General features: G+C 41.7%; 1 protein-coding gene across 1 annotated transcript in view; it reads left to right on the top strand.

The window, feature by feature from the left end:
- Nucleotides 1-274: 274 nt before the first annotated feature.
- The window catches only part of CASR (calcium sensing receptor), a 37013-nt gene continuing 20638 nt past the window's right edge, over nucleotides 275-16649 (top strand). The window contains exons 1-4 of the mRNA XM_017508169.2: nucleotides 275-422; nucleotides 6685-7111; nucleotides 10143-10449; nucleotides 14214-15098. Of these exons, the coding sequence (XP_017363658.1) occupies nucleotides 6927-7111; nucleotides 10143-10449; nucleotides 14214-15098 (1377 nt within the window). The 5' untranslated portion in view covers nucleotides 275-422; nucleotides 6685-6926. The remainder of the gene's footprint in view (nucleotides 423-6684; nucleotides 7112-10142; nucleotides 10450-14213; nucleotides 15099-16649) is intronic.

Raw genomic sequence — 16649 nt, forward strand, 5'->3', positions numbered from 1 at the left:
GCCTCCCCGTTTTGCTCTGCACCATGCTGCTCTTCATCGCTATTATTCATCCCTTTCCCTCACTTCCCTGATAGCTTTTTCCAATGACTCACAAGAACCCAGCTCAGCTGCTTTTCATTACGCTCCTGTCTTTGCATTTTTCCGACTCAATTAAGCCATTACCAGAGCTAAATGAGGCATGGACTCCCCAAAAGTCACACCTGTTGTCAGGGAGATGGAGGGCAAGACCGTGTGCAGCTGGCAGGCAGACGGCAGAAGCCAGGCTTGGGCTTGCAAGAGGCAGCCAAGGGTGACCGGGCAGTTTGTGTGTTTCCCCCAGCGCTGAAAGAGGGCCCTCATTTAAAAACAAGATGTGCCTTGCTTTGGTACAGAAGGAATGAAGTCTGATATAGAACTAGGAATGGCTGTATTGGTGATGGCAGGTAAGAGGTCCATCATTCTTTGGCAAATGTGCACCAGCTGTGTATAGAAACTCATATTATGGATGTCTCTTCAGCAAGAGGTAAAGGAAGCTGTGGCCACAGCGAGGTACACGAGTTAGCGAGTATTGATTGAAATTTTTTAGGTTTATTTTTCCTGTTCACCCTCAATAAAACATACACATTTCACCTTTCTGCAATAGTGGCTTCAAACCCTACTGTTAGTACTTTTATGATAATTGTGACAAAAGAGGGCAAAGATTGTGGTGGAATAAACCAGAGACATAGCAGTTTACTCACCTTATGAAGATAAATTCTCTCCACCGGAAATCAAATTTGGTCTTATAGCTATCTTTTTTCTAGGCAACCTAGAATTCTTTTCTACAATCTAGGAATTCAGAAATAGTAGCTTTTGAGCTTGCTGTGCCTTTAACTGAGTGATTTTGTGTTTAGAAGGTCTGTGCCTGGGTTTTCTCTATTTGAAATGCAAGCAAAATTATTCTGCTCTAGAGATTCACAGTTTCCAGAAATGTTGAGGCCAAGAGGTGAGAGTAGGGGCGGTTTTTACTTGGAAGAAAATTGAAATGTGGCAGTGTTCACTCCTAACTTTGTTTTGATATCCTCTGTTAACTTGTCTTGACTCTGGAACTTGGATTAGCCATGTACCTATTCTTTGGACAACAAGTTCAACAGACATTTTCCAGGTTCCTTGTTTGATGCTGAGGAAGCAGCTGTGATCATGATGAAGCCTTTGCCTACAGGAACTATCAGTCTCGTGGGGTGACCCCTTCCCTGTCCTGTCCAGGAATTGCCCAACCAGTCTCTGTTCTTTACTGGTCACACTTCATACATTCATTCAACAAATATTTGTGAATCATTTGTACCAGGTGCTGTGCTGGATACTAGTTAACAATGGTGAAGAAAAGAGACAGGCTCTGCCCCCATGAAGTTTCTGGTCCCCACCTTGACTTAATTCTCTTTCCCAGCAATCATCATACAGAGAACATCACTCTTTGCTCTGTGCTCCCTCAACACTTAATCCATGCCTCTTTGTAGCATTTAGATCACCATCCTTATAATACATCCTTCTGTTTCTTTTTAAACCATGAGCACTTTGAAGGCAAGAATTTCAACTTTCTTTCCCCGGTGTCTTGCACTCCCTGGTATCTAGCACAGAGAGAGCTCAATAAATGTTTTTTGAATGAGTAAATCACTGCATGAATTTATAACTCCATGAATGGAGTTTTAAAACCCATTGACTGGTCTGCTCTCACATCCGATCCTTGGCTGAAGAGCCTAATAAGCCATTACCTATGCCTACTGAAACACTCCTCCTGATGTCAAGAACCTTCTAAACATAAAAGCAGCTGCTGCACGGGTCATTTCTTTTTCCAAGATGTAGCTACCATTGAGAGAAAGAACAAATAGTAGCTTCAGCTTTGTTTGTAATACTCATTTGCAGGAGGGCAAACATGATTATATGTGATTTAAGTGGAATAAATGTATAGTAAGGAGAACAAATGAGTTTATTTGTGATTCTTAGCTAGATAGTGTTGGAGATAACTACAGTAAGAAATATGTATATATAATAACAATGGTTTAAACTAGCAAGAAGCTTTTTTTCTCTGTCATGCAAAAGATCAATATTAAGGTTCTGCTCTATGAAATGCTTAGCTCATTCCCTAGGATGTAGCTCCTTGTTCAAGATGGTCTCCAGCTGTCATATCTACCTCCATGCAGCAGAACAGAGGAAGCAGAGAGAAGGGATGAGGGGCAAACAAGAGTCAAGTACAAAGAAAAGAAAACTTTTGCAACACAGAGGGAGGTGATGGGAGCCTGGACAAAGGCACTGGTCACAGGAGTGGGTAGGAGAAGCCACAATGGAAAGCAATGACAGAATCACAGGACCGGGGACTGGATGTTGGAGGACAGGGAAATGGAGGATCTAGCTAAGATGGACAATCTTAGCTTTGAAAGCAAATTCAACCCTGGTAATTGGACTCAGAAGGGTGGTTTGAAGAATACATTAGACTGAGAGAGTTAACTGCTGCAAATTGACCCCAAATCTCTCTATTCCTTCTTGCCATTAATTTTTTGTTGAATTAACTAATTAAGTTAATAAAGTTCTCCAAGTAGTTAATATTTCACAGGAAAAATTTAACAGGTGTCAGTGACTAACCCTAGCCAGTTATAATGTTCCCTCTCCTACCTAATTCAGTCCACGGGACTCCTTAAAATTCTGAATTCTTAAGGCATTCTTAAGTCAAGTGCCAGAACTGCTCACTCGAGTAAGCTGAATATACAAAGAATCCATTTCCCCATCTAGAAAGTGGAGTTGGTATTACCCTCATTACAAAATGGTTGTGAAGTATAAAATACATAGAATGTTTAAGAGACCTGGCACAATGCCTGGATCAATAAATGCTAGTTTCTATCTCTTTCCAAAGTACTTTCTTTTTAAATGCTTTCATTTCACAAACATTTATTCAGCATTTACTATTTCAGACACTGTACTAAGTAAGTGCTGGAGGGCAAAGTTGAATTTAGAAAAAAAAAGTTACAATTTTTTTTTCACTCCTGAGTTAAGTTAGCTTCTGATCATTTAGACCAGTGTGCCTACCCACTGGACTGGGAGCTCCTGAGGATATAAACATGTGTTTGTCACCTTTATATTCCCAGCACATGTATTTATTATATGTATGAGTGAACATATGACCAGATCCAAAGAATGAAGCCAAAAATCTAAAAGCAGGACCAGGGTCAGAAAAGTGGGATGGCCGTGGATGTTCATACATTACAGGAGGCAATTCCATGAAAATTGAGTGTCTGCTGGGGTGTTTCTTCCACCTGAGGCCCAGCACCCTCTGCTAAGAATGGTATTAGAGGAAAAGGTGGAATTCCTAAGGAGCAAGAGGCGCCATGTGACAACCATTAAGAGATTGGGCTCTGGGGCCAGGCACAGTGGCTCACGCCTGTAATCCCAGCACTTTAGGAGGCCAAGGCAGGCAGATCATGAGGTCAGGAGATTGAGACCAGCCTGGACAATATGGTGAAACCCAGTCTCTACTAAAAATACAAACATTAGCCGAGCGTGGTGGTGCGTACCTGTAGTCCCAGCTACTTGGGAGGCTGAGGCAGAAGAATTGCTTGAACCTGGGAGGCGGAGTTTGCAGTGAGCTGAGATTGCCCACTGTATTCTAGCCTGGTAAGAGAGCAAGGCTCCGTCTAAAAAAAAAAAAAAAAGAAGAAGAAAAAAAAAGAGAGATTGGCTCTGGAATCAGATATTTATGAACATAACTATAATAAAGTGTGATGAACCTTCCAAGAGGGAAGTTCCAAGATCTAAGACATAAGAGACTACGTTCTTACAGGTAGACCTCCCTCACCTAAGGGTTCAGGGAAGTCCTCCTTCAAAAGCCTTGCAAATTGCTCACTGTACAACTGAGGGGTTAATGTGGGTGAAAATCCAACCTGTGTTCCACTGAAGATGTGCACTTTGACTCAAAGCTGTGTGTGCCCCAGACGGAGCTCTTTTCCTCATTCACCCAAAGGCCCACAGTTCATTCAGTCACACCCAGAATTACAAACATCTGGAAACTGAAAGTTTAATAGGCCTAGTTTAGGCCAGAGGGACCAAGGAGGGGAACAGCCTGTGTGACATCTGAGCATTTTAAAAGCCTGATGTACTTGAGGAACTGAAATAAGTTCAGCAAGTTTGGAGTGTGACATTCATAAAGAAGTCTAACAACAGTGGAAGGGTATTCATTAAAGCCAGCATTTTCTGTGAGTTTCTAGTTACATTGTGCTAATGGCTCTTCATGCATTATTTTGTTTAGATTACAGACATTAAGTGACTTGCCCAGAGTCATATTAGAAAGTAGTGGACTATGATTCAAAGCCAAGTTTAACGCCAGAGCCTGTGTTCCAAACCACTTGTCCTGTGGCATCCAAAGATTTGCCAATTGCAAAAGAGCAAAAGTGGATATGGGAATGCCAGTTAAGAAATAGTTGCAGGAATCCAGGTTAAAAATGATGGTAGGGCCAGGCATGGTGGCTCACACCTGCAACCCTAGCACTTTGGAAGGCCAAGGTAGGAGGATCACTTGAGCCCAGGAGTCCAAGGCCAGCTGTGGACAACAGAGTGAGACAATCTCTACAAAAAAATTAAAAATTAGCCAGGTGTGGTAACATGTGCTTGTAGTCCCAGCCACTCAAGACGCAGAGGTGAGAGGACTGCTTGAATCTGGAAGGTTGAGGCTACAGTGAGCTGTGATGGCGCCACTGCATTCCAGCTTGGGCAACAGAGCCAGATTCTGTCTCGAAAGAAAGCCAGACTCCTTCTTTCCTTCCTTCCTTCCTTCCTTCCTTCCTTCCTTCCTTCCTTCCTTCCTTCCTTCCTTTCTTTTGAGGGAGGGAGGGAAGGAGGGAGGGAGGGGAAGGAAGAAGGAAGGAAGGAAAGAAGGAAGGAAGGAAGGAAGGAAGGAAGGAAGGAAGGAAGGAAGGAAGGAAGGAAGGAAGGAGAAAGAAAGAAAAAAGAAAGAAGAAAGTAAGTGATGGTGGACTGAAAATAGTCTTGGAAATGTCGAGGAGTAAATGGATTCCAGAGAGATTTAGGAAGTAGAATCTATAGGGCTTGGGGGTTGTTTAAATATGAAGGACAATGATGAGACAGAAAGGAGGGAAAGATGGCTCCTTATTTTGTGTCTCTGTGGATGGCATGTGATCTTCTGAGATAGAAAACAGTGAAGGAGAAACAAGTTCGGTAAAGGTGAGTTTAGGGCCTGTTACATTCAAAGCACCTGTGGAACATCCAGGTGGCCATGTCCAGTTGACAGTCCAGTGCTTGGCCATGAACTTCAAGATAGGCTGGATATTTAGCCCCATCAACCTGTAATTGGTAATTGACTCACAGGGTGAGTGAGAAAGGGTGGAGACTGAAAGAGCAGAATTCCTACTCTACTAAGGGTATAGCAGGAGGGTTTCTCCTATATCCATCTGTTGATCTTTATAAAACACAATGTAATTCATTATTTCTCTGAATCCTGTACAAGAACTATTCTTAAAAGGCTTACAGAGTGTCATATTGCATACTGGAACCAGAGACCTGCGCAAAAAAAGGGAACCTATCATAAAAAATAAAGAAGAGGCTGGACATGGTGGCTCATGCCTATAATCCCAGCACTTTGGGAGGCCAAGGCAGGTGAATCACCTGAGGTCAGGAGTTCAGACCAGCCTAACATGGAGAAACCCCATCTCTACTAAAAATGCAAAATTAACTAGGTGTGGTGGCACATGTCTGTAATCCCAGCTACTCGGGAGGCTGAGGCAGGAGAATTGCTTGAATCCAGAAGGTGGCGGTTGTGGTGAGCCAAGATCGCGCCCTTGCACTCCAGCCTGGGCAACAAGAGCAAAACTCCATCTGAAAAAATAATAAAATAATAGTATAAAAACATAAAAACACAATACATTTAAAATAAAAAATAAAGAATAAGTGGTCTTTTTTGACATTTTTGTTTGGTTCCAAGTCAGATTTAAGCTTAAATATGACTCATTCTATATTGTATTTCTTTTTTTCTGAGACAGAGTTTCACTCTTGTTATCCAGGCTGGAGTGCAATGGCATGATCTCGGCTCACTGCAGCCTCCACTTCCCAGGTTCAAGTGATTCTCCTGCCTCAGCCTCCCAAGTAGCTGGGATTACAGGTGTGTACCACCATGCACAGCTAATTTTGATTTTTTTTAAGTAGAGACAGGGTTTCATGATGTTTTTAAGGCTGGTCTTGAACTCCTGACCACATGCAATCCACCTACCTCAGCTTCCCAAAATACTGGGATTATAGACATGAGTTACTGCACTCGGCCTCATTCTATATCTTCCGTAAGAACTTACATGCTGAATAAAATACCGGTAATATTATTATAACAAAAGGAGCTGCTGCTACTAATAGGCCAACTTTACACCTCATTCACACAGGAGAATGAATGGATTAAAATCCAGCATCAGCACCAGCGGAGGTCTTAGGTTATCAACGGCCTCTTTAAAATTCGACCTCTCATAACCTAACACAGTTCTTCCCCAATATGGGCAATTGACATTTCCTGTATTTTACATGAGTGCTGTAAAAATGTGACTCCAAGCCAGGTCTTTTCAATATGCCACCTCTAGGCCCCTCTAAATGGAAATTCTGAACCACCTCAGTCGCAGTAGTCATAACAAGATGGGATTTAGGTTTTGCTGAATCCATTTTGTCTTTCTTTTCTTTTAGAAGGCATCACAGAAGGTCCCTACGTGATGTGGCTTCCAAAGACTCAAGGACCACCCACCTTACAAGTCTGCAGTGAAGAAGGCAGAAATGGAGATTCGAACACCACGTCTTCTATTCTTTCATTAATCACTCTGTAGACATGTGTCCCCACTGAAGGGAGTGAACTGCTCCAAGGGGGAAAGTTCTGGGAGCCTCCAAACTCCTAGCTGTCTTGTCCCTCACCCTGGAGAGAGGGCAGAACCATGGCATTTTATAGCTGCTGCTGGGTCCTCTTGGCACTCACCTGGCACACCTCTGCCTATGGACCCGACCAGCGAGCCCAAAAGAAAGGGGACATTATCCTTGGGGGACTCTTTCCTATTCATTTTGGAGTAGCAGCCAAAGATCAAGATCTCAAATCAAGGCCGGAGTCTGTGGAATGTATCAGGTAAGAAGAGGGGCCTAATCCACCAGTCTCTTCTCTTCTGAGTGGCTGGAGAAAAGCTACACCAAATGCAACATAATTTTTTCAAACTTTGTTCTCTCTTTTCAAAAATAGTGATTAATTGGTAATCATGCTGAAGCTTATTGCCCCCTGTAATCTGCCTTTTTTTTTTCCTGAAGACTTCTTTTTAAATAAAATGTCAATTATATTGAGTAGAAAATCCACACATGACCTGTTAAAATACCTAGTGGTCATTTGGTGACCAAGTTATTATCGTTCGCCTGGCAGCAGTGTTGCTTAATGGAAGACTAGGTGCCTAGAAGGAAATTTATTGCAGGTCTTGCAAACCTGAGTGGTAAAATCCCCCACTGATCCTACATACTTCAATTGAATGGTAATATCTGAGTGCTGGCTGCCTCACTCTTTTTCTTTTTCTTTCTTTCTCTCTCTTTCTTTCTTTTTCTCTCTCTTTCTTTCTTTTTTTTTTAAAGGCATTCAAGTTGAAAGAAACCACCACAGTCAGCATGACCCAGGCATCTTCAAAATGTAAAACATAGTCCATTGCATTTTGGAACTACTGCCATTAGAAAGTCTTTTGCATAGGAACGTTATCCCCCATCGCCACTCTCCCCACCCCTCATCCCACCCTACTAAGACAGAATGCATCTAACTCTCTGAATAGATTCTCTCTGCAGCCACTTGAAGAGAGCTATTATATCTCATCAAATATTTTCTTCTCCAAGCCACATAGTCTGTTTTCTCATCCCATGATATGCTTTCCAGACCCTTCATCATCCTGGTTGTCTTCATCTGATGCCCCCTAATTTATTGTGACCCTTTTAGAATATAGTCTTCGGGGCGAGGAACATGTCTTTCAAATAGGATCTGACTTCTGCAGAAGACAATGGGACTGTATACCACCTCCCCTATCTACACTGGAGACTATGACTGCCATTCCAAATCTTGACCCATCTTCCAGAGAGACTTGTAACTTCCAGAAGAGATCCAGCACTTTTTCTTGCTCTTCCCAATAGCTGGAAAATGAAAATGAAAACTAGGATGGTTCCAACAAAACTGGATTTCTGTTCATGTTCTAATGAGAGCTAGTAAATTAGATAACATTTTCACAAGTTTCTTGTGAATGCAGAAAAACTAAGTGCAGAATTGCACTGATGCTGATGGTATCCTTCATATAACCCGTGTGGACAAATGCTCTGTTGTACCCTGCTGCACAGAGCTGTACATGTGCTATGTATATACAGACCTAAGATCAAGCAAAAGCCTTGCCCGAAAATAATATATTTTTGAAATTATGTTAAAGATAATAAAATTAGCTTAGCAGCATAGATGTTTAATGTAAAAAAAATCTGTAATACCTTATAATAACTTTGTAGGTTTAAAACAGATAAATGAAGGAAACATAAAGAAAATGGTAACCGGGCGCAGTGGCTCAAGCCTGTAATCCCAGCAGTTTGGGAGGCCGAGGCGGGTGGATCACGAGGTCAAGAGATCGAGACCATCCTGGTCAACATGGTGAAACCCCGTCTTTACTAAAAATACAAAACATTAGCTGGGCATGGTGGCGCGTGCCTGTAATCCCAGCTACTCAGGAGGCTGAGGCAGGAGAATTGCCTGAACCCAGGAGGCAGAGGTTGTGGTGAGCCGAGATCGCGCCATTGCACTCCAGCCTGGGTAACAAGAGTGAAACTCCATCTCAAAAAAAAAAAAAAAAAAAAAAAAAAGAAAATGGTAAACAGAAAACGTCACATTTAAAGTTAGACCAAGAGCTTAGAGAACCTAACTATACAATGGAGTGTAAAAGATCATATGTCTCACCTCCTGTCACTGTCACTGAGTTCAAGTAGCAAAACTCACAATATAAAGAAAGAACCTGCAGAGCTGTTTTTTCCTCTAGACACAAATACACTGATTCAGCACATTTATTGAGCCCTCACTCTGAGCAAAGTGCTGGGGAAGTGAAAACTATGTCACTGACCCTATTTCTCTTGTTAACTTGTTAAAATGTTCTTCTTTGAAAAGCAATGCATGTTCATTTTTTTAAGATGCAAAGTATAAATAAACCAAAAGCACATAATTTTAAAACTCAACGTTCCACTACCCAGAAATGACCACAGTTGTACACCCCAGAATAACTACTGTCTATGTATAGCCTTCATATGTTTGTTATTTGTTTACAAAAATGAGATTATTCATGTCTGTTTCCCCTTGACCTTCAGGAGTGTCATAGTCTAAATGTATGACTCTGCAATCTGATCTGAGGTTATTTTTAGGCACCCACATATTAATATCCTAATCTATTTATATTTCCCCTGGTCCTTTTCTTGTACGTCTACATATTGCTTTTATTTAAGCACTTCACATCAGCTACTTCAAACTCATTACTGGAGAAGACAGATACAAATTATCCAATGAATTACAAACAGCAATCTTTTATTTTTATTTTTATCATTATTGCTTCCTGTCTCTGTGTGAGGCACCTGATGAAGACTTTGCATAATTATCTCATGTCATCATCTGCACAGCCAACCTATGAGGCAAGTGTCAGCTCCCTTGATTTTTTATTTATTTATTTTGAGATGGAGTCTCACTCTGTCACCCAGGCTGGAGTGCAGTGGTGGAATCTCAGCTCACTGCAACCTCCATCTCCCAGATTCAAGCAATTCTGCCCCGGCCTCCCGTGTAGCTGGGATTACAGGCGCCTGACACCACATCTGGCTAAATTTTGTTATTTTTAGTAGAGACGGGGTTTTGCCACGTTGGCCAGGCTGGTCTCCAACTCTTGACCTCAAGTGATCCACCTGCCTCAGCCTCCCACAGTGCTGGGATTATAGGCATGAGAGCCACCAGGCCCGTCCTTGTCATCCCCATTTTAAGAGTGAGGGCTCTGTATAGACCATGCCATGAAGCCAGAGAGTAGTAATAGTTCAATGGTTCAAACCCAGCTTTGCCTGGTCTTTACTCAAGTTGTTGACTAGAAAGCTTCCCATTTTCTTCCACTTCTTCTTTCTTCCAGGTATAATTTCCGCGGGTTTCGCTGGTTACAGGCCATGATATTTGCCATAGAGGAGATAAACAGCAGCCCAGCCCTTCTTCCCAACTTGACGCTGGGATACAGGATATTTGACACTTGCAACACCGTTTCTAAGGCCTTGGAAGCCACCCTGAGTTTTGTCGCTCAAAACAAAATAGATTCTTTGAACCTTGATGAGTTCTGCAACTGCTCAGAGCACATTCCCTCTACGATTGCTGTGGTGGGAGCAACTGGCTCAGGCGTCTCCACGGCAGTGGCCAATCTGCTGGGGCTCTTCTACATTCCCCAGGTACTCGCGCCTTCTCAGATGGGGCCCTGGGAGCAGGGTCAGAAGAAGCAGGCTTGGGGGTGCCATGCCCAATGTCCATGTGGTTTGCTACTTTCCTATCTCTGAAATAAAAGATCTATGATGCAGTTGGTGTGCTGTATCGTGACCATTTGGGATTTCTGAAACTCCAGTGTTCACCAGGTCAATGATACCTTCATTACTCTTCCAAAATTCTTTTAAACGTACCTTGCATAAAACTGTCTTTTTTAAAAAAGAGACATTCAATTATTTATTTCCCACTCTATTCCTTTAGTAAATGCATTTTTTCCTTCTGCTTTTACCAAAGGGAATGAGAGCATGTGAGGTACATCCCACCTCTCAAATCAAAAATATCTGTCCCTAATTCCATTTCCTTAAAAGTCTCTGCTTCTCTACTGTCTAGTTGAAACTTTAGCCCAGAGGGAAGCAGAGCATATTTTCTCACAAAACAGAAACTTAATCATTGTGTTGCACATTCCAGAAATGGAGAAAATTCTATTTCATTCAGCAAATATTTATTGAGTATCTATGTATAAGCAGTCTCCACTTTGCAGGAACTCAGCCTAGGTGGAGAGATGGTTGCATTTTCGTATACTAACAGTTTATTGAAGTAAGTGCTTTAATAAACATTCAATGGTGCATTTTTTCACCAAAAAAAAAAAAGATAACAAATGTGAAATGCCATTTTATAACCTTTTTCCCCTCAACACCATAGAGCAAAGCATTTTTCAGTTTAATATTTATAAATCTATGATATCATTTTACAATAGTGAAAAATTGGAAACAACCTAAATGTCTGTGGGTGGGAGAATCAGCTCAATTGTGATACATCCTTATATCAAGCTTGAAATTAAATTATAAATTACACCTTAAATTTATTTTTTTCAATGTTTAATATTTAAAATTCATGAGGATACCTTTGATAAATTTACATTTCTTTGTTGGGAGGCTCCATTTTTTTGGTGATTGCCATTATCTCTTTACATACGTGACGCAAGAGATAGTCTTGTCACCATTTACGGAATCCTTACTTCAGGGAATTAAAGGTGTTTCCCATGGGGAATCCCTGGCTTTGTAACTTTTGTGCCAAAGTGATATGACAAAGACTGTATCAGTAAATGTGCTGTGTGTGTTTAAATTTAGCATATTATGCAGTATTATTTTAGATACACAGTTAAAGTAAGTTATTGTTACCCCATGGCCAACAGGCTAAGACGTCAAGCAAAGAAAGAACACGAAGGGGGCAGGGTGTTAATTCTTTGCGGTTTGGATGAAAGATAAGGTTGAGTTGAATTTATAAAAGTGCTTCGATTATCAATCAAATCAATATAAGTCTATCCACAGTAGGGGTTCTCTGCCATGGCTACCTACTGGAATCACTTGGGGAGTTTTAAAAACACTGATGCCCAAGTCCCACTCCCCAAAGATCATGGTTTAATTGAGCTGAGATGCAGCCTGGATGTCAGGAGGTTTTAAAGCTCCAGAGGTGAGTCTAATGTGCAGCAGGGCTGGGAACCACTGCCCTGCCAGGTTGGGTCAGGGCCCAGGAGTATTTCTCATGCCCGCCACGCCACCAAGTGGATGGAACAAGCAGACCAGCTAGAACAAATTGCAATTGGAACACTTTTCTGAATCATTAGTGAAATTCTCCCCTCTTACAATAAAAAAAGTTTCTAAGGGACACAAAATTGTATTTACTCCACTTTAGAGTTGCTTTTTAAAAACTTGGTAAAAATTATAAATATATTCCTTAAGAGAACATATCCATGAGAAATATTATTTTTTTTATTTTTATTCCTTTAAAGCCTTTTTGGCCTATTTTTGAAAAGAAAATCAAGAAGCAAGCAATAATGGATGGATTTTTTTTAATGGTAGGTTTTGTATTTGCAAAAATCTGATTCAGAGGCCTGTTATTCGGATCTGCTAACCAAGTTCTCAAAATACAATAAAATCTAAGCAAATTACTTAATTAAACCACCTGCCTCATGAAGTTCTGTGGTATTTCAAGAATAGCTTGTTCTGATGAAGGAAAAAATAATACATTTTATACTATACCTTCTAAAATAAAATCACTTGCCAGAAATAAATTATACTTGTTTTTTAGTAAAGTTGGCCTAATTTTTTCACAGACCAATGCCTTTTATGTTTCTAATGTAGAAACTTCATTGATAAGAAGAAATACATTGGAAATTTTTATTTAAAAATATTGGACATAGAAAACTAGCTGCTTCAATTGGTGAGAAATGTTAAAAACACATTCTCCCAAATACCTTCAACTTGTTTTCTTAAGAAGTTTAAAATCTCTCAGGAAAAACTAGAGAACACAAGATATGAAGCTACTTCATTTTCTAGAAAAAAGTTTATTTTGTAAAAATGTTTTGTTCTTCAGAAGAAATGATCCCATAACTTGGAACTTCCTAAGTGGTGAGCCATGATGACACAGAGTGCTGTAAATGAGCTAAAGCTGGTCTCATTTGGATCCCCTCAAGATATGGATCCCCTCAAGCTTTGGGGTGGTCAGATGGGGCCTGGGTGGTCAGAGCACTCCCACCAGGGTTGATCAGCTTCCTCCATTTGCTCCATGTGTTGCCATAATGTGAAAAGAAGCGGGAAAGCTCTGCACTAACGAATGCTTTACGTGATATTTGGCTACTTCTTTAAGCAACAATCTCTTAACATCAAGTGCAAGACTTTCTTCCCTTGGTAGTCCATACTCTTGCTCAGATGCATACATGGCTATGTCTTAGAGAGTGGAAACGTGTCAAGACAGCTTCTCCAGGGTTCCTATTCAGCCTCTGTAAGATTTTCGAGATCCACATCAAAAGCCTGTCAAGCAGGCTCAATCATCACTTGTAACTGAATAAAGGAGAGGGCTCTGCATGGTGCTTCCCAATAGAAGATTCTTTACAACGCTGCCTTCAAAAGTGGGTCTGGCCAAAAAATCAATCCAACAATAGTGGGATGGAGAGGAAAGGAGGTTTTTTTGATATTTAATGACATACATCATTGTTATTGTGGTGCAGGGGGATTGAGCCTGATGGTCTAATGGAGGCTAAAAGAAACAGTTCTCAAAAATGACTGCACTTAAGGTTACTTTTTTCTAAAGTACTGGGGTGTGGGGAGGAGAGGGAAAAGGGGGAATAACCAGAGGATGGCAAGAGAGAAATTAGGTAGAAGAAGAAAAGGGAATTCCCTGGGACTCCTCTGAAGAGCCTGAAGTTTATAATCCACAGGGAACATGATTCTTTCCAGAAGTGGATTGTGGGCAAAGCGTTTATTGCAGTAAAGGGAAGTTAAACTGTTCAGATCAGAAGCTGACCCAAGAGGCCAAAGATATGTACATGGATATATTATGACCAGTGAGGCAGCACAGAGGAAGTTAGAGGAAACATGAAATGATGCATGAAGACTCTTCTAGAAAGGCTAAGTACATCCCACTATTGTTGGGTTGATTTTATAGCCAGACCCAATTTTGAAAGCAGCATTGTGAAGAATCATCCACTGGGAATTAGGATGCTCCCTCATAGACCAAAAGGTGCTTAAGTGCTCACGCTGGAGTAGAACAGATGCTGCTTTTCCTCGTCCTTTCATCCTGCACGCAGTGAACAGCATAGTTGATAAACGAGACCAAGGCATGCTCAGAAAGCCACCACCACAACAGCCTGGAGGTTCCCTTAGCACCTCCTCCCTCCCTCCCTCCTTCCTTCACTCATTCACTCATTCATTGTGTCCTTGGTTCTCGCCAGGTCAGTTATGCCTCGTCCAGCAGACTCCTTAGCAACAAGAATCAATTCAAGTCCTTCCTCCGAACCATCCCCAATGACGAGCACCAAGCCACCGCCATGGCAGACATCATCGAGTATTTCCGCTGGAATTGGGTGGGCACAATTGCAGCTGATGATGACTATGGGAGGCCGGGGATTGAGAAATTCCGAGAGGAAGCTGAGGAAAGGGACATCTGCATTGACTTCAGTGAACTCATCTCCCAGTACTCTGATGAGGAAGAGATCCAGCAGGTGGTGGAGGTGATTCAGAATTCTACAGCTAAAGTCATCGTGGTTTTCTCCAGTGGCCCTGACCTTGAGCCCCTCATCAAGGAGATTGTCCGGCGCAATATCACAGGCAAGATCTGGCTGGCCAGTGAGGCCTGGGCCAGCTCCTCCCTGATCGCCATGCCTGAGTACTTCCATGTGGTTGGAGGCACCATTGGATTCGCTCTGAAGGCTGGGCAGATCCCAGGGTTCCGGGAATTCCTGAAGAAGGTCCATCCCAGGAAGTCTGTCCACAATGGTTTTGCCAAGGAGTTTTGGGAAGAAACATTTAACTGCCACCTCCAAGAAGGTGCGAAAGGACCTTTACCCATGGACACCTTTTTGAGAGGTCATGAAGAAAGTGGCGGCAGGTTTAGCAACAGCTCGACAGCCTTCCGACCCCTCTGTACAGGGGATGAGAACATCAGCAGTGTCGAGACCCCTTACATAGATTACACACATTTACGGATATCCTACAATGTGTACTTAGCAGTCTACTCCATTGCCCACGCCTTGCAAGATATATATACCTGCTCACCTGGGAGAGGGCTCTTCACCAATGGCTCCTGTGCAGACATCAAGAAAGTTGAGGCGTGGCAGGTGCGTCCTTCACTGAGATAGCAATTTGCTGCATAAGAAAGCAGCGTTGGGCTGCAACTCCAGGCAAGAAAGATAGTAGTTACTGAAAAAGGGCAGCCTTTAAATGAGGCCACTAAATGGAGCTTTGGATTCAAAGTGGCTTTTTAAAATCTTGAGCAACTGATTTGTGAAAAATTGGTAGTAATTTGATTATCTATTTAAAGCCTTGACTCAACTGTTCTATAGTCCAGAGGTTCAGAATACCTAAAGTATGGTCCCTAAAAGTGTTCAAATATCCCAGAACAGATTTAGTAATGAGTGGGGTATTAAGAAGTATTTGTTTACTACCTATTACATTCCATATACTAAGTGGCATAAAGCTAGTATTATTGTGTTCAGCCACCACTTTAGCCATTACATTACCCACAGCCTATACCAAGCCACCCAGCAGGTCAGCTAAGCACGGCTTAGGACAAAAGCAAATCAAAGGCACAGAAACCCAAAACTCTTTATAAAAAGATTTGATATTGAATGTTTCAAAAAGGAGCACTGAATTCATTATCACAGAAAAAATCAGAACTTAGGCAGAGTTCCCACATTTGTTTAGTCTTGTTTTGCATTTTTGACTTACACACAGGAGAGACATCATAATCTTTTTCATTTTGTGAGTTTATATCCTAAATAGCTGTTTGGGTCTTGCATATGTGCCTTATTTTTTCAACCAGATCATCTTTTACATTCTTTTTGTATTTTCCTTAGTTCCAAACTGACCTGTCAGAGAGATTGCATGACAGTGGAGAGGACAGGGATCCCTGAATTTGAATGGAATGTCCAAGCCTCCAGCTCCCCCATTTCCTGGCTGTGTGATCTTAGGCAAATTGAGGCTCTAAGTCACAGTGTCTCCATCTGTGACACAGACTTAATGTCTAGCCTACCTTCCACCCAAGGTTCTTCTGACTATTAAATGACATGATATATGTGAAAACAGTTTGTAAACTTTCAAGCTCTAAACAGATGTGTGATTATTATAGTAGGATTTCAGTATACCTCTAATTAATCCATCAGTTAGGTTACAAATGATAACTAGAACACCTCTATATACAGAACCCAACCACCACAAACCCTTTGGGAAGGATACCAAGAAGCAAAGAGCATGCAACTTGTATCAGTCACTGTAGAGATTCTCATGAAAGACAAGGAGTGACTGTCTAAGTTGGCCAAATGAGCCTGGATCTGCAAATTCCCAGCTCTTCTTGTATGGGAACCTCTCACCCAGCCATCACTGTTAGCGAAAATTTCTAACTTCTGTGGGTTTCCTTCTTCTCACAGAACCCCTACCATGCCAAGATAGAGGTGCTATAATAAAGGTCAAGCAGTCTGAAGTCTTCAGTAGTGATGATGTTAAGGTGTGGGGTTTTAAGTAGCAGAGTAAAGGGACAATCTTTTAGGTGGCTGATATTATCATCTCTTCTTCCTTACCTTTCATGTCCAATGCAAGAAGGACCCAAGCTCTTGAAAAAAACTGCAAGACCAGGATGTGGTTGAAGGGAAATCAGGCTTCAAGGGGGAAAC

The sequence above is a fragment of the Cebus imitator genome, unplaced genomic scaffold (genome assembly GCF_001604975.1).
Source record: "Cebus imitator isolate Cc_AM_T3 unplaced genomic scaffold, Cebus_imitator-1.0 Scaffold387, whole genome shotgun sequence".
Lineage (NCBI taxonomy): Eukaryota > Metazoa > Chordata > Mammalia > Primates > Cebidae > Cebus > Cebus imitator.